The 26,376-nt window shown below is 34.5% G+C and overlaps 1 protein-coding gene across 1 annotated transcript in view; it reads left to right on the top strand.

Moving 5' to 3' along the window:
* Positions 1–26,376, top strand: part of LOC148956164 (gamma-aminobutyric acid receptor subunit gamma-2-like) — a 68,394-nt gene that overhangs the window by 16,188 nt on the left and 25,830 nt on the right. Inside the window, exon 2 of the mRNA XM_089089533.1 lies at positions 4,651–4,776. Within this exon, the coding sequence (XP_088945659.1) occupies positions 4,651–4,776 (126 nt within the window). The remainder of the gene's footprint in view (positions 1–4,650; positions 4,777–26,376) is intronic.

The raw sequence follows: 26,376 nt of genomic DNA, 5'->3' as shown, positions 1-26,376 counted from the left end.
TCCAATCAAATTAGACCTTTCTGAAGCAAAAACGAGCATCCCTTCCATAAGAACTATATATTCCCCCCTGGGCATAACTTACAACACCTTCCCCCGGGCCCTGGGGGGGGGGGTTGTATCAACACCGGAGTTTCTGTTATTTGACTTTGAACAATTTCTTAACAAAAGGGCAATTTCTAAATTTTTATCTCATGCATTTGGAGAAAAAAGAATATGGGGGGCTAGTTGCCCTCTGATCATTTTTGACTCTAAGAAAGGGCTCTAGAATTCTCGATTTCCAATAGAATGAGCTTCATTCGTAGCTTTTACGACCGCCCCTTCCATATGAAGTGCCTCTTGGTATATAAAAAAGCAATAATCCTTGGCAATTTTATCCATGGCCTCCACTTCAAACCTTCTTAGTTCATATTTTAATGCTTCCTCCATTTAATTTACATTCCGTTTCTTTCCATATGATCTATCACTCAGATAATTTTAGCACAAGATCCTTCTCCTCTATATTAAAAACAAAGCTTTTCACTATTTTTCCTAGCTGCAGACCTGACTTTCTTGTCTAAGACACCATCAGCAACTTCACATAATGTTTTCTAAAATTACTCCAACCATCGTCCACATTGTCAAATTTTAAACTCTTAAGTTTAGTATTCAACTGCTCCTGGAAAGTTTCGATCAAATTCCTATCCTGGAGTCTACAGACATAATAAATTCCCGAGAGATAAATAACCTTTCGAAATATCAGCTTTAAAATAACCCTAGACACTACTAGATGGTGATCTTTACTTTTAACATCAATAACAGCTCCCCTATATACCCTAGTATCTTGTATTGATCCTGCCAGTCTTCGGTTTACCATAACTTAATCAATAAAGTTTTCTGTCTTTCCATCACGAGAATACCTTGTTAACTTATGGGCCATTTTATGACCAAAAATCGTAGTGGCTATAATTAGATTGTTATACCTACAAAATTGCAAAAGTCTGTGGCCATTACTGTTTTCTTTTTCTACACAAAATTTACCTAGGCTAGGATACCATATATCAATATTTCTACCGACTTGGGTGTTAAAATCTCCTATTAAAAACATGATATTTCTACATGGGACCCTAGCTGTTTGCTCCTGTAATTGTAAGTAAAATTCATCCGAGTCACTAGCATCTCCGTCAGTCGGTTCTACAGGGGCATATACTAGTGTAACTGATACCCTGACCTTTTTAGTTATAAAATAAGCAATTAGCATTTATTTATTAATACATTCCCAGCCTACGCAAGACATTGCAGATTCTTTTTTCACCACGAGCCCTACTCCCTGTCTATGTACCACATCCTTCCTGCCTTAGTAAACAAATTCTGTAGCACCTTATTTCAAGCTTCCTGCCCCCTGTGATATGAGTTTTTGAAAATTCCTTATAAGCCCAGTTCGAATCGTCTGTATTCGTCAGTCAAAAAGTCGATACGATAGTCATTTTACGATACGATTAACGTCGTAACATTTCAAGTTCCAATTAGCATGTTCTTTAAATCCTTGAAATTATTGATGCCTCAACAAAAGCAATCCCAGATACCAGTGCAGGGCGGGGATCACATATCTTCTTAAGTCTACACCGAAGAGCTTAAAATGGCTTAGAACTGGACAGCAAGAAGTCCTTGGGACCTCTAGGATGAATGGAGGCTTTGTGTAATCTTGGGCCCATCTTGGTCACAAAATGGTTTTCAGCACTTGGCAATGCTCTTCTATCAACAAGAGTCGAAATCTTGCATTTACAGTCTCAAGCCTCCTATCTCCGACTCATTATATATTTATGCGTACAAATGTTAGGCTAATATGGGGAGACAGCCTCTAGTAGATAAATTAGCTTGGAAGAGGATTCTCAGCCCAAAAACGCCCGTCTAAACAGACCAATCCCATAAGAATGATCCATTAATCAGATTCCCGCACAAATGCTGTGTCATTTACTAAGCTATAATTTTCTCGAGGGATGCCACTCCTCAAGCGTGAATAAAGTTGAACGCAAGGTACCCAGTCTTGCAGGTACCCCGAAAGGGTCAACGATGCCCTTTATAGAGGCCGTTGTCCATATATTCATTCGTCCATGCTTCTTCATATGGCAAGTTGAGGCGTAAACCCATCAGTTGTCCGTGTTCTCAGGGATTTATATAGGAATCTAAAAGTGCGTTTAAAACTTCCATCCCGTTTTTCCCTGCAGTCAGCTCTTCATCCTTCCCTATATAATTGCATTAATTCTCGTGTGAGGCCAAACTCTTCGATTCCCTCGAATATGCTTGTGAATCCTCAGTACCCCATCCTCGTTAAGAAAGGGACTAGACAGGGAGCTATCACTTCCCCAGCCCTGTTCAATAATAGTGTCCTGGAAGCGCAGGCAAAGTGTCTTCCTTCATGCATTCTTGGGAGAATCGATATGTCTCTTATTTGTTATGCAGAAGACATCCTGAATCTCAGCCGCACAATCCAGCGCATTAAGCAGAATGTCAAATTTCTCAAAGTTGAATATGCAAAAATTGGCCTGTTTGTTTTTTTTGACGAATCTAAAAGAACTCTTTTCAAGGAGTAAAACTTTTCTTTGCCTTATATGGAGATAGTTAAGTCTTTTGTCAAACCCTCTAAACGTATTAAATACCAAGACCTCGAGTTCGCTACATCTAAAGGTCGCATATGTTGACTACGGAATTCTCATTTTGAGAGAAAAATCAGCATTTCTTACGCTGTAATCGTAAAAAGCAAACTACGTTTCAACCGTTATATTCTAGCATCCATTTACAACGCCACAGCCCTTCCTCATCCGCTTTACATTGCTCCTTTCTGGAGATTCTTTACAGTTACAGATAAAAAGCACCAACGATCAATCTTCTTCAGATTTGCTAAATATCTTCTACATTTGCCCACTTGGACAAGAAACCGTAAAATTATCCATTTGTATAAGCTATCTGACCCTAATATTAACATTAATAAATCTCTATCCTGTTTTCAAAGTAACTTTAATCATCCATGGTCACCAATTTGTTCACAATAGTTTTTTTTTGTATTAATGTAATGCATATAGTCACTGTTCGTATTAATGTAATGAAGAGTTTTCTTTTGTCATGAGTGTGAATTTTCAATGTGTGTTTGTGTCCTTCTTTTTCTTCCTTTTTTTTCTTTTTTGTTTTCTTTAGTGATTACTCCGTCTACTGTACCTTTTGTACCTTTTTTTGACGGGCAATAAATGAATAATAATAATAATAATAATATCTGGATCTTACGCCCTGCCGCAGTTGTTCTCCTGAAGAGGATCGTCCCGTGAGGGTGTTCTGCGTCACCATGGAATTTGAGCCATTGCTGGGAGAAGGTTTGTAACACACAGGACATGTGAACACGCCGGTTGGTCCTATTGAGTATACATTTGGGTGACCTTTTTCCTCCTCCAACTGTATTTATGGCCCCAGGTGATGGTGCCCCTGTTTCTTTTATCAGGAACACGGTCCCCCTTGGTTCGTGCTTCCTATGGAGGTATCTTACGTATCTGTAGGTCGTCTCCCTATTGTCACCTGGGGACACGCTGATTTGCCTGGGGGAGGCCCCTTAAAACTGGAAATGATAAAATTGTACCTAATAAAAAAATCCCAACAAAAATGTAAATGGTAAATACCAAAAATAATAGGACCCAAACCATATCCCAGACATTAGTTAAATTGGAAAGAGATAGTTTGACAAAGCAATGGTTTTGAAAAATCAAGCTTTATTGTGTACTATATTAAGAGACTTCTTACCTATGAGGAAGTTTGGCAAGAGCTATACAAGCAGGGTTGCCACCTGAAGCACGAAAGTGCTATTTTAGCTCTATTTTTTATGTGTAGCACTGTGCACGTGCTCAGAGTTACTAAAATAATGATAAAATAGCACGAAAGTACTATTTCAGAACTAATACAGTCAATTTTTTGAATGTAGCACCAAAAAATGCCATGTTTTTGGTGAAGTTCAATTGAAATTCCTTGATCACCACTGAATGTATTTTCCGCCATCCCGCAATCCCTTATAACAATAATAAAAGTAAGATTTAAGCCAGTTTAAAAAGGAAGATAAGAGAAATATTGGAAATGGAAGAATAAAAAAAGGAAAAAAAGAAAGGTGAAAATATCTAAGTTAGGAGAGACTGTTAGAGTTAAGTTCACGGAGGAGACAATAAATTTTGCAATCGAAAGCGACCGACAAACGTTGCTAAGGCAATTCTGAATAGTAAGTTTGACTGAGTACGAAAATCTTGGAAGTCTAACTGTAAAATTTCTTAAACGAAAAGACTCCTTTTATAACCAATATTAAAGATAACGGCAATTGGACATTTTTACAATTTACTCATTTATTCTAAATATATTACATAATACGAACTTTTTTGTAGAATATTTTCTGTTTTGTGAAAAAAAGTATTGTTTTCGAACCCAATGTTTAAACTAAAAGATAGACCAAACGAGACACTTTTTTATCTCGTGTCGTGAAATTCGGATGCCAAAGCAGAATTCTAGGAAAATTTTCTAGTTTATCTTGAAAATAATGCCATTAACATATTTATGTTAATAGTATTAACATAATACTATTGGCGCTATAGCGCTGCCTCTGGTTTCATTAACATTCCTTATATTTTCTGATTTTCTTTTTAGATTCATATTCAGGAAGCATTGTAAAATTTTATTGGTTGACACAAAAGGTACTCCATGAATCTAAACTTTTTGAATTCAAGCTACTTGGAATTGATGTTGGTTTAACTAAATACAAAGTCAATAGCAGTGAGTATCTTTTTTTCAATTTTCTGATGTTTCTGCTTTTTGGTCTGTAACCGTACTTTTTTGGTAAAAAAAATGTCACAAATGCCAGAGGTATAGTGGCCTTTTAAGGATTTCAGTGAGATATAACAGTTTTGTTCCCATTAAAGGGGCTGGGCTTTGGCTCCTCATCCTAAAATCGCTAAGGAATTCCTCAAAGTCCAAACAACCCGATAAATGAACTCTTGCTTATTTTCTTGAAATAGAGGATTAAGAGGTTATGGATCTTAGGAGTTTTAACAGTTATCGGAGATAAAGTTTATCCATACTTCCTGTGCATACTGAGAATTTAGCAATAATGATTATAATACTGATTTAATTTTTTTCACTCTTGTCCAAATTTTGTGTCATATTTTTTTAAATAGTATATTTATTCAAGATTTCTTACTCTATGATAATGTGGATTACGTTTCTATTAGTCGGACAATCATATTTTTTTTCACTCTTATCCAAATTTTTTGTCATTTTTGTTTAAATAATATATTTATTCAAGATTTCTTACTCTATGATGATAATGTGGATTACGGTTCTATTAGTCGGACTATCGTATTTTTTTTTTTACTTTTATCCAAATTTTGTGTCACTTTTATTTAAATAGTATATTTATTCAAGATTTCTTACTCTATGATAATGTGGATTATGTTTCTATTAGTCGTACTATCATATTTTTTTGTTTGTTTTTTTCACTGTTATGCAAATTTTTGTCATTTTTATTTAAATAATATATTTATTCAAGATTTCTTACTCTCTGATAATACGGGTTACGTTTCTATTAGTCGGACTATCATATTTTTTTGTTTGTTTTTTCACTCTTATCCAAATTTAGTTTCATTTTATTTAAATAATATATTTATTCAAGATTGCTTCCTCTATGATAATGCGGCTTACGTTTCTATTATTCGGACTATCATTTTTTTTGTATGTTTTTTCACTCTTATACAAATTTTGTGTCATTTTTATTTAAATAATATATTTATTCAAGATTTCTTACTCTATGATAATGTGGATTACATTTCTTTCAGTCGGATTATCCTATTTTTTTATTGTTTGTTTTTCACTCTTATCCAAATTTTTATGTCACTTTTATTTAAATAATGTATTTATTCAAGATTTCTTACTATATGATATTGTGTATTACCTATCTTTTAGTCGGACTATCACATTTTTTTTCACTATATCCACATTTTGTGTCATTTTTATTTAAATAATCCATTTATTCAAGATTTCATACTCAATGATAATGAGGATTACGTATATATATTAGTCGAAATAGCAATTTTTTTGTATGTTTTTCCCTGTTATTCAAATTTTGTTTCATTTTTATTAAAATACTATATTTATTCAAGATTTCTTACTCCATGATAATGCGTAAGAATCTTGAATGAATGTATTATTTAAGAAAAATTACACAAAGTTTGGATAAGAGTGAAAAACAAATATGATAGTCCGCACGTAATCCGCATTATCATAGAGTAAGAAATCTTGTATAAATATGTTATTTAAATAAAAATGAAACAAAAATTGGATAAGAGTGAAAAAAAATATGATAGTCCGACTAATAGAAACGTAATCCACATTGTCATAGAGTAAGAAATATTGAAAAAGAATATATTATAAAAATAAAAAAAAATTCCAAGACAGCAAAAAAAGAAAAGTGCTACTACAAACAGTATGTTTATAATCGGAAAAGTCATGACTAAAATATCTATATCATTCTCATTTTGTATTTCTAAAGTATTAAATGTAATTTTTTTTTGTTTTAAGCATATTTTATATCGTATTAATATATGTCAAAAAAAGAGTATCACTGGGACAGCCCTGTAGTGTCTATGAGCAAGCATGTAGTACCATTGATACTGCCGCATAAATAATAATAATAATAATATAAAAAAAATTTGAATAATTTTCCAAGTCCAAAAAACTCCAAGTCAGAAAATCAAAGAATAGTGCCGCCGCAAAAACTATTTTTATAACATAAAAAGTCATGACTAACATATCTATATCATTCTCATTATGTATTTTGAAAATATTAAATGTGAATTTTTTGGTTTTAAGCATGTTTCATGCTATTCTAAGACAATATAAAAAATATAATATCACTGGGACAACCGTGTAGTGTTTATGAGCAAGCTTATACTACCCTTGATACAGCTGTATAAATAATAATAATAATAATAATAATAATAATAATAATAATAATAATAATTATAATATAAAAAAGAAAAAAGTTGAATAATTTTCCAAGTCCAAAAAATTCAAAGTCGGAAAAAAAGAAAAGTGCTACTACAAACACTATTTTTCTAATAGTAAAAGTCACGACTAACATATCTATATAAGTCTCATTTTGTATTTCGAAATATTAAATTTGAATTCTTATTGTTTTAAGTATGTTTCATGTCATTCTAAGATATGTAAATAAGAAGTTGAAAAAATTCTGGTAAAGAAATAAAATAAAAGTTAAAAAAAGTTAAGAAAAAACTTCAAAAAAAGTATAAAACTGGGGGGGGTTCAAAATATTATATATTAACTATACTATTAATTTGGTACTTGGGTATTATACGGACCACACTTATGCATTTAAAATTCCTACATTAAATATATTCTGAAATCTAAACATCCCTCCAAAATAAAAATAATCTGTATCTCAAAATGGAGTTACCATTCCTTGTCCACGCAATAAGTATGTTATATGTCCTTGCAAGAATCCTGTAACAAATTCAAGAGGAATTTCCACCCATCATTTGGAATTTGGGATTTAATGCCCACCCAGCGTCACAGACTGTTTTTAGATCTTTTTTTACATGAGTAGATTTTTCGTCATAGGCTATTTTTAGATCTAGGTTTGGAATATGGATATGTTGTTCTGGCTCGAGTCCAGTTGTCTTCCAAATATGGACTTATCGTCGGATTCGAAAGGCTTATACTACCCACTGGTTCTTGAGATATTGCTGAGACGTTTTATTGGCAACCAGTGCACACATAATGCCTTTTAATTTTGTTTTAAAGCAAAATAGACTTTCCGTGAAATTTTCTACTTTATACCTTATTCTGAGAAAAGGTTATACCCTATTCTTAAGTATAAGTAATAGTTGAAGCAATAGGAGTAGTATTAGTGATAGCAGTTAAAGTATTAATAGTAAGTAGTAATTGCATTCCCATTGTGCCTTTTTCACCTAGTACAGCATCTCCTCCTCATGCCTGATACCTTCGAAACTTAATAGTTTACGTTGTTTCTGAGATATTTCTGGTAAGTCCCGTTGATAAATTGTACGCGCATAATGTGGGTTGATTTAGCCCAAAATTCCCCTTAAAAGTCCCCGAAAGTTCCACATTAATAGAATTAGCCTTGGTAATATTAAAACTAACTGCAGTAGAATTACTACTTCTACTAGTGGCAGTAGTATGGATGTAGTGGATTTTCATTAGCTCAACATACCCCTCAGAGTGCTCTGAAAGTTGCATCCTAATACTTTGAGCCGTTCTTGATAATCCATTGATGCAGCAAATTGACAGCCTACGTACATAAAACGTAATTCAATGTAATTTAACATGCCCCTAAACATGTTCTGAACATAGCCCCCATTTCACAAAAAACAGACACCATTACCGCCACAACGGATCGCAAAGTTCAGCTGCGTATTCCTTATATTTTCTTATTAAATTTTATGAAAATCATACCGTGAAAGTTCCAAATTAATATACATAGTCATTCCTAAGTTACGGCCTTTTGACAATTCTTATGTACATACTGTTTTTAGATTAAGTTCAACACTTCCTCAACATTTTCTGAAGGCTAATCTGAATGCACTTTGTCGTTTTGGACGCTAAAGGCCAAACATAGCCACCTCACTCATAACAAACACTATATGTAAATAATGGGCGAATTACATAACTTACAGCCCTTGCCTTAAGCGCTGAAGGGGGAGGACATCTCGAGACACATAACCACTAGACCTTTTGCCCTTTCGCCCCGGAGCCCGTCAAATGACGGATGGCTAATTTTTGCTCAACAGATGCTTTCTAGTGTGAAAAGTAGTAACCAAAACCATACTCTTTGGATATTTGAGACATCTACCGATCTATTGATGTATCACACGTGTTGTTTAGAACAATGCAGTGGAAGAATAGATAAATAAAAAAATAAGTGGGAAAAAGTCTGTTAGACGTCGGTAATTTCTAGTTAGAAGTTCAAGTAGGCATGTCTTTTATTTGTCTACTTTTGGAATATCATGGAAAACTAGATACCCAAAACTAATCAATGAGAGTTCTATTTAGTGACTAGTGCCATCTAGTGGGTTGTCAGAGTTTTCACAAGTCATTTTATGTCAAATGACAAGACTGGGACTACAAGAAGTGAATGTCTTTGTTCTTCAAATGACGGGAACGTGTCCGAGTGTATCGTAGACGTCGTAATGTACCTTCGGATCTTCTGACAGACCTGCAAGGACAACGCGAAGCAGTCAACCATTGTACAAAAAGATAGCTCTGAAGGAAGCTGTGGATTTATTTTTTTAGTCTTGATGAGAATTCAGATTTATCCGAGCTTTCTTACTCTGATGGTTAGGATGAAGAATGGTTCCCGAAACAGCAGCAGCTATCTCCTGAGAATGAAGACGAGCCTGCTGAACCAAGACTGCTAGAGACAATGAGTCTTCAACTTGAGGAAGAGCTTGAAAACGAGGATTCAGATGACGAACCTCTTTTTATTACCAGGAATAGAATGCGATTGGTGGCACAGCAGCCAAATGGGCCTCCAAATAGATAGAGGAAAACGATTACTTACAACTTCTGGGGTATTCCTTTCGAGGAAAGAGAAGAAAAGTTTACTTACGGGTTTGATGACCCTCAGACTGAGGGGCTTATTAGTTTTGAATAATTCTGCAAGTATATTCCGCTGGAACATTTTAATACTATGGCTGAAAAGACGGACTTGTACCATATGAAGGAACACGGTAAAACTATAGTAGTCAGAGGCAAAAGTCTGGCCCAGTAGATACGCCAAATGGTTGGTATCTCAATCCTTGTAGGATTCCTGGATGTTCCGCAGATACGACTTTACTGGAACAAAAAGTAATTTCTTCCCATAGTCGCAAGAACACTTCCAAGAGATCGATACCACAAATTACGGAATTCACCACTTTGCGTCCGAAGAGGACGGGAATGAAAATGATGCGTTATGGAAAGTCAGGCCTGTGTTATTTCTTGCTAGAGCGCGGTGCTTGGATCTTGAAATTGAGTAAAACCTATGTGTAGACGAGCAGATGATCCCCTTCAAGGACCAGAGGAGGATGAAGCAATAAATAAAGTCAAAATCAAGACCGTTGGGGCTGGAAAACTTAGTTCTCTGTGGTTCTTCCGGTTTCATGTATGACTTAGAATTTTATCAGGGAAAGAGTAGCCCTATTGGGGAGGAGCACAGAGAAACAGCTAGAGGTTTGGAAGGAGTCACTGTTTTTCGTCTGCTGACAAGCATGTCTATCACACAGTGTATTTCGACAAATACTTTACAACGTTACCACTGCTTGAAAAATTGACAGCAGATGGCTTCTTGGAAGCAGGAACTACCAGAAAGGACAGGATAGCTAAGGCAAAGCTTGCAGATGAGAAGGTTCTTAGGAAGAAAGGAAGAGGGTCGTGGGATGAAGCTAGTGACACTGAAAAGGGACTCGTCCTTGTGCGTGGGTTTGACAACAGCGCAGAAAATATGGCGTTGAATTATTGCGGTGCAGGTACGGGTGGAGTTGTGAAAAGATGGAGTAACGAGAAGAAGGAGAAGGTTAATATGAAAAGACCTGACTTTATTTGTCACTACAACTGCAACATGGGACTAGTAGACAAGCTGGATCTTCTCGTCGCCTTGTATCGAATTGAAACAAAGACGTAAAAGTGGACCCTCAAGAGCTTTTTTCACTTTATTGATGTCATCATCTGTTATAGCTGGCTTGAGTACCGTCGCTTTGAGCAACGTGATACCAAAAATAAGCCAGCGTCACTTTCGAGTTCCAGAACGAAATTTCAGAAGCACTGCTGAAGTGTGAATATGAGGAGCAGATATCTAAATTAAGAGCTGGTCGTCCTCTCCAGTAACATGACGCCGAGAGTTCTCCGGCTCCTTCGCTGTCCCGGCCTGCTGCGCGATCAACCTACACGATCGAAAGCGTCCGGTATAACCGAGTAAATCACTTCCCTGTGCAGGTAGAAGGTCGGGAGGCCCAGTGCCGCTTTGAAAAGTGCCCAAAAGAAAAAAGGGGGTTTCACGGATCCGTTGTGAGAAATGTGAAGTTATGCTGTGTCTGAACAAAGACAGGAACTGCTTCAAGATTTACCATGTTCACTGAGTTTGAAACTTGACTTTGTGCATATGTTTTGTGCCTTTTTTTTTATTTTTCGTGTAAACGAAGTTGTCTTACTGGTATACCCTTCTAGTCCCATTACTGTCATTTGACAGGGATCGAGATTTCTGAGAATATGTGTCCCGACGGTTTTCTAATACAGCCATAAGTTTTCTAAGGTCAAAATGAACCCTATACTAGAAAATCAGAATTTTCCTGTGCAGAAAAAATATTCAGAGCTGAAATGGTTAGGGTATGTTGAACAAAATTGATATCTTAAATTTTGATTAGGATGAGTTTGGAGAATTAATGGGTTTGGGAGGGGGGCTGCATGCCTTCGAATCCCTTTTGACTCCTAAAAAGGGCATATGAACTTTTAAATTCCAATCGAATGACTTCATTTAAAAGTTTATAGGATAGCGATGCACTGCCTATAATATTCGTCAAATGCCCTTTTGAAAAACTGTATACATACAAATTGATCGTTTAACTGAAACACACCCACAACTTTCCCTATAAGTTTCATAATAACGCCTTTTGACTCATCAATTATAGCTATCATAGTAGTAGTATTAGTAGTATGCACATAGTGCCTTTTGTTTTAGCTCAAAATCAGCATAGCATAACCAGAAAGATCCAACTTAATATTACTGGCTGAGGTTTACCCCCCCCCCCGGCGATTGCCCCGGAAAATACCCCCCGAAGAAAATCCCCCCGAAAAATACCCCCCCCGGAAAATACCCACCGAAAAATACCCCCCGGAAAATGCCCCCCGCGGAAAATACCCCCCGCGGAAAATGACCCCCAGCAAATGCCGCCGGCGGAAAATACCCCCGGTAAATACCCCCCCCCCCTCGTGGAAAATAAGGCTTTCCAAATTTGAAAATTTTATTTGGGTTTTATTCTTTTTATTTCCGTAGGGGGAAGGAATTTTTGTACTTGTGTATTATGCGCCACTCACTCAAGTTTACGCTGTGTAAAATTCGAGAACTCACCAGTTTTATCGTCAGTTTCTTCGTCCCTTCAGAAATAAATTTGGGCTATAGATTTGCATATTAAGGGGGTTGGGTAGAGTATAGTGGGTCTGCATGCAAAATGTGTTTGAAACAAGCATTCTGCATATTAGATAGATAGATAGAGAAGTGCACTTTAAAGGCATATATACGGCCAAATTTCATGTCACTTTTATTTAAATAATATATTTATTCAAGATTTCTAACTATATGATATTGTGGATTACCTTTCTATTAGTCGGACTATCATATTTTTTTCACTTATCCATATTTTGTGTCATTTTTATTTAAATAATCCATTTATTCAAGATTTCAAACTCAATGGTAATGAGGATTACGTATATATATTAGTCGAAATAGCAAATTTTTGTATGTTTTTCCCTATTATTCAAATTTTGTTTCACGTTTATTAAAATACTATATTTATTCAAGATTTCTTTCTCCATGATAATGCGTAAGAAATCTTGAATGAATGTGTTATTTAAGAAAAATTACACAAAGTTTGGATAAGAGTGAAAAACAAATATGATGGTCCGCACGTAATCCGCATTATCATAGAGTAAGAAATCTTGTGTAAATATATTATTTAAATAAAAATGAAGCAAAAATTGGATAAGGGTGAAAAAAAATATGATAGTCCGACTAATAGAAACGTAATCCACATTATCATAGAGTAAGAAATATTGAAAAAGAATATATTATTAAAATAAAAAAAATTCCAAGTCAGCAAAAAAAGAAAAGTGCTACTACAAACAATATGTTTATAATCGGAAAAGTCATGACTAAAATATCTATATCATTCTCATTTTGTATTTCAAAAGTATTAAATGTAAATTTTTTTGTTTTAAGTATATTTTATATCATATTAATATATGTCAAAAATAGAGTATCACTGGGACAGCCCTGAAGTGTCTATGAGCAAGCATGTAGTACTTTTTTTCCGAACCGTCTAAATATGTAAGTCCCAATAAATCTATTGTTTTTTTACCTGTGTTTATTTCATTTTATATGTCTGCATCTAGTCTAAAAACAGGTAATTAGTTCGCAAACTTCCAAGGACGTTCCCAGGAAATCTGATCTTCAGATAACTCAAGAAAAAAGAGGCCACATTTATATGTCTACATATTCTATTTTCTCCCATTAATTGAGGGCGGCGCTAGCCTAGTTGACACAATCTTTAGCGCTATAAGCGGCGCCATCGGAGAACATATAAAGTGTAAGTTTTCAGCTTTTAGGGTACGATATTACATTTGACACGGTCAATATTTATGACCACAATTAAGCCCAGTCCCTTTTCCTTTATAACCACAGCCCTAAAACTTTCATCGCTACAATTGGAGTATGCTAAAAAGTTGAAAGTAAAAGAGCCGTAGGCGCCAAGAAAAGATCAGGTGACATAACCTAGCTTTACTTCTCGGCTGCGGTCGTTATAATAGACAAGTACACAATATGGGATGTGAGTGATATAAAATATTGTTTAGCAATGGAGTTTGCTAAAAAGTTGAGAGTAATAGAGTCATCGGTGTCAAGATGACCTGACCTAGCTTTACTTCTCGACTGTGTTCTGTATAATACACAAGTACCATTAAGCAGTGTTGTCAATACAAAATATGCTTTAGCATTGTAGTATACTAACAAGTTGAAACTAATAAAGATGTAGATATCAAGAAAAGAATTTTAATAAAGAAAATCAGAACCATCCCTAGAAATCCTTGGAAATCAACAAATCAGATTATTATAGGTATGAGCCATCAAGGACCACAACCACCAATGACCCTAACCATCAAGGACCTAAACCTCCAAGGAAAAAAATCCCCAACCCTCAAGGGGCCCCCTCCCTCCAAATTTTTGAGGACACCCCCCCCCCCCCCGAAACAGTTTTCAATATAGAGGGGCCATTAAGTGCTATAAATGTGTAAGAAAAAAGTTATCAGAACCTCATCAAAAGTTAACAGAACTCATCTTTGAGGAGTTTGAAAAATGATTTAATTGAGCGTTCAATTCTGACAATTTTTCGCTTAACACTATTAAGTATGACATTAAGAATGATATATTAATAAAAGTCCCCCGTGGCCTAAATGTTTCCTCATTATGACAATTCTATTTGCTAACTCTAGGCACTTCCGCTTCAACTGTTCATGAAAACATCCACCAATAAAATCAATATTAAAAATAAAATTACCACCACTTTAAAAATTAAACACATCGAAACACCTATTTTCAAACAATTTTTCAGACCGAATAATTTAAACGACTATATACAGTTTGAAGACGTTCATGAAACGTTGAATTGTTCTTTGGTCCTAAGTAATGGGTGAACTTCAGACACAGATACAAAATTTCAAGTGAATCTACAGAGTTTAAAATTTGTTCATTTAAGCCTTTTTTAAGGTATTCCCCGACAGCATTTAAGGTTTTTATGGTAACCTCGGTCGTATATACTTCGGAGGGGACTCATTAGATTTTTATTATTTTTGCGGATAGAGTACAGAAGAAAATTTGAGGTGAAGTTTTATTTTTAAGATGAGTTTGAAAAAAAAATTAATTATTTGAATTAATAAGTTTTTAATTGAAATGAAGGCAGAAAGTTTGTCACTGGGCCAAAGAAGAAAGTTTATCGGGAGGGGAAGTGAGCGTAGGGATAATAAAATGATCATTATTTATGGGATTTCACCTACAGGTTCAATATACGTTTCTTCTTTTGAATCAGTTCCATAAAATAATTCATCATGTTCATCATTATTTATGGGGTGTCACCTACAGGTTCAATATACATTTCATCTTTTGAATTAGTTCCATAAGATAATTCATCATGTTCTCTCTCTTGATACTAGAGTTACTCTCTTCATATAGTTCATAAGCAATAGAATAATCACTATCCCATTTTGAGACATACACAATTTTACTCTGAAAATATTTAAGGTATAGTATAAATGGATTGCAAAAAACATGAAAATAGGGGGACAACGAAATGTTGGACAAATTTAGTAACTGAATTTATTGATTTGATGAGTTTGGGCTTGTAAATAATACCTGAAAGGCCTTTTTATTCCCCTCATGAATATTTAGGGTAATGAGAGATTACGCTCTTTTGGGGGGACACAACGAAGTGTTGAAAAAATTTAGTAACTCAATTTAGTGATTTGATGATTTTAGGCCTATAAATAACGCCCAAAAGGCCATATTTGTGTCCTCGTATAAATTTTGGGTAACGAGAAATTACGCTCTTTTGGGGGGCACACCGAAATGTTGAGTAAGGAGTCAGGTATTACTCCTGGGCTTACATAATTTAAGCATGTTTTATGGATTTTCTCACTGAGGATAATTTTTCATAGTTTTTATCACTGTTGATGGATGGTTCTTAGATGCCAACAATAGTTGCTGGATGGTTATTGGATGTCAACAACAGTTGCTGGATGTTTCTTGGATGTCAACATAAGTTAACATCAACTATTGTTGAATAATCGATCCACTAGTGAGACAAGATCACGTGTCTCTTTCTAGGTCAATTCATTTGTTGTTTCTAAGTGTATTGACTCCGCTAACGGTACAGGATCACGTGTCTCTTTCTAAGCCAATCAGGGAGTCACGTAAAGTTTCCCTTTGTATCACAATTCGCCCTTGAGATTTTGTTTATAATGGACATGTGTTGAGGTTAAATTATCATACAGTCTCAAGCCACCATAGATAGAGCATCAAGTATTATTGACATGAAAACTTTAGCTACACTTATTAATAATGTGAGTTCTGTTTAATAAATTTTCTTAGGGTATTTCCAAATAAAATCATTTTTATAGTCCCCCTCCAATATATTCAAATTCAGGGTATACCCCCTCCCCCCCAATACAATCTCCACTTTGCGATGTTTATAGTCGCTAGAAAGCGTAAAATACGCTCTTTCTTACCATGTAAACCCCCACTGTTTACGATTTTAATTTTTTCATTGGAAATTATTCTCTTTTTCGATAAATTCATGCTTTCTATATTTCTAGCTAAAAATGACAGGCAACTTCCGGCAACTCTTTTGCCTGTTAATTCCCTTTAAGCCGTGATCCTAACTTTTATCAGTTCCGCAAACAGGTATATAGGGATAATTATCGCATCCTGTCAAATTTGTATCCTGTGCTAGTCAATTACACAGATAGCTCGCGTCTATTGTCGGATTAACCAAGCAAAATGATTACACGAAAAGACGCTTTTTTTCAGTCAATTTAGCAGCGTATCTTTCTACAGTAAATCTTATGAATTGCTAGGGGGGCTGGTGACAGTTATGGTAAATATTTTAATATGGAAAATTGTCTTCCATTTTGAGTACTCAGTGTTTATATGGGGGGAGGGGATTGTGCCTAAGCTATGGGGTTCACTTCTAACAGCTTCATTGTAAGGTGAAAACAAACTGTTTTGTTTCTTCGCGTGAAAAGTAAGGGGATGGATTCATTGTGCAGACATGTACACCCTTTGACAAGAAAACTAATGTAGCCATTCCTATATATATATAACCCTGAAGTTTAGTGTTTGGTTAGCTTTTATTTATACCATATTTATAGCTGACTATTTTGAGATCTTGATTTTAAATCATTGGATTGGATTTGATGCAGCTTTTGGCCCTAAAGAATAATGATAGTTTTCTTTATTTTATTTTCTAAATGGTAAAAATAATATTTCTATGCTTTTCGGGTTTATTTATCACAAGTTGTATATCTAATTTTTTCTCTAAATGGTAAAAATAGGAGCTATTGACTGCCGCATATTTTACCTTTTGCTTTACTGAAAAGGGGGAGAGGGGATTCTTTGAGACAAATACTTTCTAGAAAAAATTTATGGCTGACAATAAATTTTGTAGAAGGGGCGGGGGTACTAATTTTTCTTCTGTAAAAAGGGACTAGTTACTTTTTACTAATTTTTTTCTTCTTTTTAAGAATGATTCTCACAAATGCTCGCCTTCTCCTCCTGAAAAGAGAGCTAGGGGTAACGATAAAACCACTACGAAGGCGACAGTTGTACAATATGGCCGCTGGCCGAGGCCTCCTTGCTCTGTGCTGCCTGTCCAAGCTCCATCTGAACATGTACCAATGCAGCCAGGTAGAAAGATAAAGAGAGAGTGGGCGGCTGCTCACAAAATTGTGAACCCCACTGCTCCAACCCTTCAAGCCAGTGACATCGCTGCACCGGCTGCACAACCCAACAACATTTCTGGCCTGGCTGCGCAAGAAACGGACGTCAACGTCCCGTTTATCCCCCATCATGCCTTGCCAGGACCATCCAGCACTCATCTGCAGCCGGAATTTGGAAATGTAAGTTTAAATTTTATTTCTCACTATTTTTCAACCTGATAAAATATAGCATTCTCCTTTTGAATTATAACAAGTGCATGCATTCAACCTGCCGAATTAGGTTAGCGAAGCCAAAAAATACACTATATCCCGCTCATAATAAGTAGAAAAATCCTTTGCAATATAAACTGCTTTATTAACGAATGCTTAATGTTGCCTCTACAAATATTATAAAAACAACTTTCTATCGGAATGAGTTGTGTATCAAAAGCAGATAAGGAGTATTAATATGATTTTTTTTTTAGGGGGGGGGTTTGTTTAAACAAAATAAAAACCTAATATGTCTTCTTTTAGATTGTAAATATCTTATATTAAGGTGTAAATTTCATAATATATAGAGTAGTTAGAGTAGTGAATTAACCAAATGCTACTACTACTACTACTAAGCGTTTTTTTTTAATAATAATCCGAGAGGCACCTCCAATGGATATGAATATATTACCAATACTGATAGTACGGATGCATTTAAAAATGCTACAACTAGTGAATGATATCTAGTTGGAAAAATATATCATGAAATATTTAATATACCCCAATGGCTATCACCCAATATTAAAGTGGATATAAAAATGACGTTTGCACCATCCAATTTCATTTTAAGAAAGGAACTTGCTTTCAATCCTGAAGTAACTCTCTCCCTCACTTCGGCAATACTACATGTACACAAACAACAGGTTATGAGTTCTGTTGCTTTGGCAGTGGAAAAACTGAGAGCCAGTGGAAATAATATTAAACTACTTGTTCCTAATACAATCACCAATCAACGTCATATTGCCACGGGCTCAAATACCTTCACAAACTTATCCTTTATCAATGGCGAAATTCCCTCAAAATTAGCCTTGGCATTTGTAGAAGCGCTAGTGCAATAGGATCGTGGACTGGATGCCCACATTAATTTGAAATGTTTGGGCTTTCATCTCTTGTCTGCAAAGTAAATGGAATCCCACTCTACAATCTATCTTTTGATAAATCGTATAGAACATTGTATGAGTTGACCATGCCAACCCTAGATCATGATTCACAACTATTTGAAAATGGTATAACGGAAGAAATGTTTGCTAAAACACATGGCATCATTGTATTGGATTTGTTTGACACCCAGGATATGAGTATAGTACGAACGGGGAGTGTGCTTTTAGAGTGTACATTTGCCGACCCATTAGCTGAGAGTATTGCACTAATCTCACTAAATCAATATGAAACCTATTGGGAAATCACTCCCGAAGGCAGTGGTCTATTAGACTCGGCACCATGAAAACCAGTCAAATAATCAATGTATTTAATATGGACCCCTATATTTCCAAATATAGATCCTATTGTCTGCCCTCGAACTTTCTTGGAAAAATTCAAAGTGCCAACAATACCCTAATCATTGTTAATAGCAGTCCTTGACTGTGAATACTGGTTATTGGCTGTGAATCTTTCAAACTATGAAGACGATTGAATTTTTTGATCCTCTTGGCCTACCCTATACATTCTACACTCCACACGTCAGCGACTATATTAACAGCAGCGGGAAAACTATTATTCAAAATCAGAAGAGAGTGCAGGATCTACGACTAAGACATGCGGCTTTCATGCGCTACTATATTTTGTGTTGAGATGTCGCGGCTATACTTACAAGCAGGTTCTCAATATTTATGTAGACAATCCATTTCTGAATTACTTTATGGTTGAAAATATCCTCTCAGACCTGTATAATATTGATTTTTGTGCCCTACGAGTAAAATGTTTAAAAAATGTATGTGAATTTGTTTATTAATAAATGAAAAATGTATATACAACAATGTCTTTATTCTTCACATTAGATTTCTTCTTCTTCGGTGTATAGGCAACTGTCGTGAACCACTAATGCTGGTAAATCATTTGAATTCACTGTACATTGATCTTGATTGGCTGCAAAGTCAGGGTAAAATTTTCTACAGTATAATGTAACTTCACTCTTGTCATATTTCTTTGTACAGTCAATGATACTATTTGCATTCATATTGTGAAATTCACGTGCTTCAATCTGTCTATTTGAAGCAATATCACATACAGTGTTTTCAAATGGTGAATCACATTCGGTAACTGCCAAATAAAAATCACTAGGTTTATAATCATAATAGGCAGTGACGTCACAACGACGACGTAGAAACCAAATAGTCTTGTTACCCCAACAGTTGAATCGTAGACCAGATTTTTCCTCCCAGAATAATTTAAATCCACGACGATGCCAATCTCGTAGAAATAAACTAATATCACGTTTTGGGTTCTGTCCAATCATACCGGGGTAAGTATTCTCCCACTGATCACATTTGTCATAGTGACAATTGGAGCAAAGATGTCCTCTAGGGTGAGAGCCACAAATTTCTTCAAGACATGAACTACATCCTTTAATTTGTACTGAATATCCTTTATGTAATTTAAACTGATTACATACTTTGCACTTTTCATTATAGTCATTAATAATTGTAAAATTCTCACATGATGATCAACTGCCAAGAGTGTACATGCATAGTGGACATGTATATAACATTTTTGATGTCCGATGTCAACTCTCTCAAAGCTAAAACGAAACTGATCCTCGTTTGATAAATTCAGAAGGGAATGGGAGAGGAATAGCTCTGTGACGCTACCTCTTTTGAAGAGGGAGCCATCTACATTGAATCTATGGCAATGTTTTCGAAAGCATATCCACGATATTATTCTGATTTGTTACAATTAATATATCAATAAATTGAGTATAAGCATTTGAGTCACATCGTAAAAGTTTCATACAATAGTCAAATGGGGGAGAATCAGTTTTCATTATATTGTCAAGTGTTTTCTGTGAGAATATCTTCCGTTGAAGGGATAACTCAAGAAAATCATCATCCAGAATTATATATTTTTCCATAATCACCAGATTCGATCCAAATCTCTCTTTCTGAAATTTATTCATTTTTTAATCATATCTCTCTGACTGCTGACTCTAGACTGACCATGATTCGTTAGCCTAACATTCTAACAAAGAGAAAGGGAAAATTTTCGATTTCGAAACAATTTTATTGTATAATTACATCAGTAATAATACACATGTACAATTAGCGATAAAGCTTGTTATCTTCGATATGCTTCACTAATGCACTTAAAGCACTTTGAAGTCTGTTCACATGCACTATATCAACTTTTGCAGCAAAGCATAATTGATCCTCCATTTTAAATTTGCTCAAAGAAATCACATATCTTGCATATATTTCATCCCATTCCAGACAAAGCCGTGATCCTCTTGTGATTTCCACCGCAATGTTTGGTGCTCTTGTATCACTGCTACCAACTCCACTATCAACTTCTAATAGTGTAAACATTCCACTCATTATTACAAATATATCCTATTGAGCAAAGTCAAACTGTTCTCGCTCCTTGAATTCTATTCTCACACTAATAACAACTATAAAAAAAATCCTTCCTTATATTCACTGCAATCCTGTCCCGTTAATATTTCCGACTCCCTGATTGGCTTAGAAAGAGACACGTGATCTTGTCCCGTTAGCGGATCGATTATTCAGCAATTGTTGATGTGAACTTATGTTGACATTCAAGAAATATCCAGCAATTGTTGTTGACATCCAAGAAACATCCAGCAATTGTTGTTGACATCCAAGAAACATCCATCAACAGTGAGAAAAACCATGAAAAAACATACACAGTGAGAAAAACCATAAAATATGCATAAATTATGTAAGACCAGGAGTAATACCTGACTCCCTACTATATTGAACAACTTTAGTAAGTGAATTTAGGGATTTGATGAGTTTAGGCTTATAGATAAGGCCTAAGAGGCCATATCTTTCTCCTCATATATATTTTGATTAATGAGAAATTACGCTCTTTTGGGGGAGAGGGGGGGGGTACATCGCAATGTTGGACAAATTTAGTAACCGGATTTAGTCATTTGATGAGAAATCGTGATTTGCACAACGAAATTAATGTGTGAAAGACCTTATTGTTCTCCTCATGAAAATTTAGGGTAATGATAGATTACGCTCTTTTGGGGGAGGGGGCAACGAAATACTGGACAAATTTAGTAACTATATTTAGTAACTAGATGAGTTTGGGCTTTTAAATAATGCCTGAAAGGCCTTATTTTTCTCCTTATGTAAATTTTGGATAACGAGATGAGTTCTTTCTTTGAATATTCTCGTGTATTTGTTTGAAATTTTTTAATAATAATAAAATAAGGGTACAATTTCCCTCCACTAAGTATAATTTCAGAGAGTTGTTAAGGAAGTTTGGCATAGGTGAATCCTATATTATTGAGAAATCTTTAGCGAGGAAATACATATTTTAGAGAATACAGCTCAGGGGTCTGAGGCAGCATATTGGGCATAAGCATGCCAATTTTCGCAACTAAGTATAGTTTCAGTGACTTGTTAAGGAAGTTTGGTATAGGTGAATCCTATATTATTGAGATATCTTTAGCGATGAAATATATTTTTTAGAGAATACAGCCCAGAGATCTCAGGCAGTATATTGGGCATAAGGTACTATTTTTTTCAACTAGGAATAGTTTCAGTGAGTTGTTAAGAAAGTTTGGCATAGGTGAATCCTATATTATTGAGATATCTTTAGCGAAGAAATATATATTTTAGAGAATACAGCCCAGAGATCTGAGTCAGTATTTTGGGCATAAGGTACTATTTTCTTCCACTAGATATAGTCTCAGTGAGTTGTTAAGGAAGTTTGGCATAGGTGAATCCTATAATAATAATAATAATATTTTATTACCCGTCAAAATCAAACAAAAGAGACAAAGTACATAAAAATACAAGAAAAAGATAAACAAAACAAATATACACGACAAAAACAAAATACATAAAAGTACCAGTTTTAGACACAATGTAATAGTCACTAGATTATTGAGATATCTTTAGCGAGGAAATATATATTTTAGAGAATACAGCCCAGAGATCTGAGGCAGTATCCTGGGCATAAGGTACTATTTTATTCAACTAGGTATAGTTTCAGTGAGTTGTTAAGGAAGTTTGGCATAGGTGGATCCTATATTATTGAGATATCTTTAGCGAAGAAATATATATTTTAGAGAATACAGCCCAGAGATCTGAGGCAGTCCATTAAGATATCGATATTATTTTTTATTTGGAGGGGCGTCTTGAGAATAATTATTTTAAATTTTTGAAAATTATTATTTAAAAGAGATGGAGGCTTAAAATATTAACTGTTTATAAACTAAGTGACAAATTTCAGGGAATGGTAACTCCATTAAGAGATACATATTATTTTTTATTTTGGAGGGATGTCTTGAGAATAATTATTTTAAATTTCTGAAACTGATTGTTTAAAAGAGACGAAGGCTTAACATATTAATTGCTCATCAACTAAGGGATACATCTCAGGGAATTGTAGCTCCATTAAGAGATACATATTATTTTTGTGTTTTGGAGGGACGATTTGAGAATAATTATTTTAAATTTCTGAAAACAAGTATTTAAAAGAGATAAACATTTGAGATATTAATTTCCTATAAACTAAGGGATAAATCTCATGGAAATCTAAGCATCAGAGTGAATAAATTCATTATCAGCATCTTTCAGCTCATACATCAGATAACATTATTAAAATCTAAGTATCAGAGTGAATAAATCCTTTACCAACATCCTTTATTGGAGACGTCGGATAACATTATCAAAATCTAAGTATCAGAGTGAATAAATTCTTTAACAACATCATTTGTCGTCTACATAGGATAACAATGACAAAATCTAAATATTAGAGTGAATAAATTCTTTGTCAAAATCTTTTGTCGGATATATAGAATAACATTAGCAAAATCTAAGTATCAGAGTGAATAATTTCTTTATCAACATCCAATTGTCAGATACTTTAGATAACACTGACAAAATCTAAGTATCAGAGTGAACTAATCCTTTATCAACAACCTTTGTTGGATACGTCACATAACATAGACAAAATCTAAGTATCAGAGTGAATAAATTCACTATCAACATCTTTTATCCAATACATCGGATAGCATTCACAAAATCTATGTTTCAGAGTGAATAAATCCTTTACCAACATCTTTTGACAACACTGGTCACTGACAAAAACCATAAAACATCCATAATTTGATGTTGACATCCGAGAAAAAAACATCAAATAAATCGAACAACACACATAACCATCCATGAAAACAACCATAAATGTGACAAAATTCATGTTTTTCCATGTGACAAAATTCCTGTTTTTTCATTCTCAGTGACAAAACCATAAAACCCGTGGTTCTATGCCCACAGATGGTGTTAAAAAAAGTTGTAGGTGGCAGCAGGGGTGAGGGGTGGGGGTTATAGGGTCACTTCTACTAAGGTATTCAACCGACCAGGCGTATCGAGAAGTAAAAATTGAGAGAGCAAAACAAAACAGCAAGATGTGTTATCACAATGATGAAGATTATAGACATGCAAAAATTGAGAGAGCCAAACAAAAGTTCAAGGAGCGTTCAATGGCTCATTTTAAAGGAAATTAATTGGGTTAAAAATCTATAGTAACTAAAATAAATTATTTCTAAAAGAGAATGAATTTTTCCACCAAAAACTGCATTTTGATGTCTTTTCACACTGCAGTCTTTCAAACATAATCGTATACCAGCGGTAATATTTGAACCCACGCTTCCGAAGAGACTGGTGGCTAACACCAGTGCCTTGGACCACTCGGCCAGGCTGCCTCTCATAATTTGGGTTGCAGCAGTAGCTAGCAACCTAGTAAGAGACGATCAGTCCAATGCTAAGAAATATAAAAACCCAAAACTCCTAAACATAGAGTCAGATCAAAGCAAAAGTACATCATTAGAACTTTAGAGAACCTCTAACTTTAGGTTCTAAAGAGAACTTTAGAACCTCTAACTTTAGAGGAGGCTGATTTGATTAGACATGCATACTTCTCTTTTCATTTTAAGAGTCCAGCATAATAGGAGCGAAAATAGGCCCCCCCCTCTCCATGATCTCCTCTTTTCCCCTAAAATATTCGAGCAAAAGTGTGAGAAAGCCATGTTGTAGCCCATCGTCCAAAGAGAATATAACACTATCTTCAGTCATCAAATATAAGAAATACTTAGGCAGACGTTAAACAAAATAAAAACAGACTATTAACGTGTGAACCTTCAAAAAGGTGACAAAGCAATATCCCAGGAACATTTTATATTAGTAAGTTAGACCTTTAAGACTAAGTTGTGGGGGGATTTGAACTAGCTAGAAGGCACTATGTGTATACTTTTAGTACTCCAACTGCAGGTACTGTAACTAGTGACACTTAGAGCTTTAAGGTGAAACTTCTAGGAAGAATTTAGGTGGAGATCCAATTAAACGAAAAAACTGTATAAATTCATGTTTTCAAAAAGGCATATAAGCAATATCATAGTCAGTACCACTCTATAATAGCTAGAAACATTATTGAAACATTTAAAGGAGCCAATTTGATTCAAAATTAAAAGTTCTAGAGTCATTTCTGAGAGTCAAAAGAGATTGGAGTTAAAGCAGCCTGTCTCTCAAGTCAATTAATTTTGCAAACGCATATAGTTAAAATTTTCAGACAAGTATTTTGTTCAGCATAGTAAAACAGTCCAGCAACTATGTCTTTAGGAATATTGAGCATGTCAAACCCCCACAATTATGCCAAACTATGGATTCGTATATAAAGAAAACGAAAATATATAAAATATTTTTTTTTATGAAAATGACTTTGTCAATAAAAAACGAACAGAAATTCATATAAAAAAAATTTTACAACAAAACAAGATTTTCATATAAAATTAAATAGATCCATAAGCCAAAAACGGGCAGAAATGAATTCAAGTAGTCATCCAAGCGTAAAACTACCACAAATCACTATCAATAAATAAATGAAACTCAAAATAAACAGAAATTAGAATAAATAGCCGAGTCAAGCTCAAAATAATCAAAAATTAACATTAGTAGGGCTGATAACCCCCATGACTTCTCAAGACCAGAGTATAATTTGTACTTTACTGAAAACAAAATATGTTTAAATGTTTTCACTATTTTTACTTAAATAAGTAAAAAACTTTTTTTCCTCACTTTTTTACCCATTTTTTGTTTTAAGGAATAAATATCAGTATAGGTAAATTAAACTGACAATCCACAGTCATTTTTTTTTCAGTAAAGCATCTGTTATTTTCTGGTCTTGAGATGGCATTGGGGTTGTCAGCAGTGTTAATATTAATTTTTTATCTCTTTGATGTTTTCTTGGCAATTTATTGGAATTTCTGTTATTTTTGAGTTTTATTTAGTTGGTGCTAGTGATTTGTGGTAATTTTATTCTTGGAAGATTATTCTACTTTATTTCTGCCCATTTTTGGCTTAATAGATCTCTTTACTTTTCTTTGAAAATGTAATCTGTGGAAAGTTTTTTAAATTAATACAAATATATGACACCGTCATTCAGACAGGGGGGGCAGGCGCCCCCCCCTTGCCCCCACCTTCATGGGCGCCCATGGTAGTGTCTACAGAGTCCCGTGTTCATGTGGTAAATTTTACACAGGTAGAACCGATCAACAACTTGGTGAACGTTTGCATGAACACAAAATCTCAATAGAATAGTCCCTGAGATTCGAAAATAAAAATGACAACTTTGATTCCGCCTAGGCCCTGCATATCTTTGAAAATCCTACACATTTGGTTCTTTTTGAGGAGGCAACTTTAATATATATATATTTATAACTTTAATTTATACATATATATATATATATATATATATATATATATATATATATATATATATATATATATATATATATATATATATATATATATATATATATATATATATATATATATATATATATATATATATATATATATATATATATATATATATATATATATATATATA

This window comes from Artemia sp. Qi Xiang Cuo, chromosome 1 (assembly GCF_049724085.1).
Source record: "Artemia sp. Qi Xiang Cuo chromosome 1, ASM4972408v1, whole genome shotgun sequence".
NCBI classification, from domain to species: domain Eukaryota; kingdom Metazoa; phylum Arthropoda; class Branchiopoda; order Anostraca; family Artemiidae; genus Artemia; species Artemia sp. Qi Xiang Cuo.
Note: the sequence above shows the minus strand (reverse complement) of the source record. Positions and strands in the feature narration are given on the sequence as shown.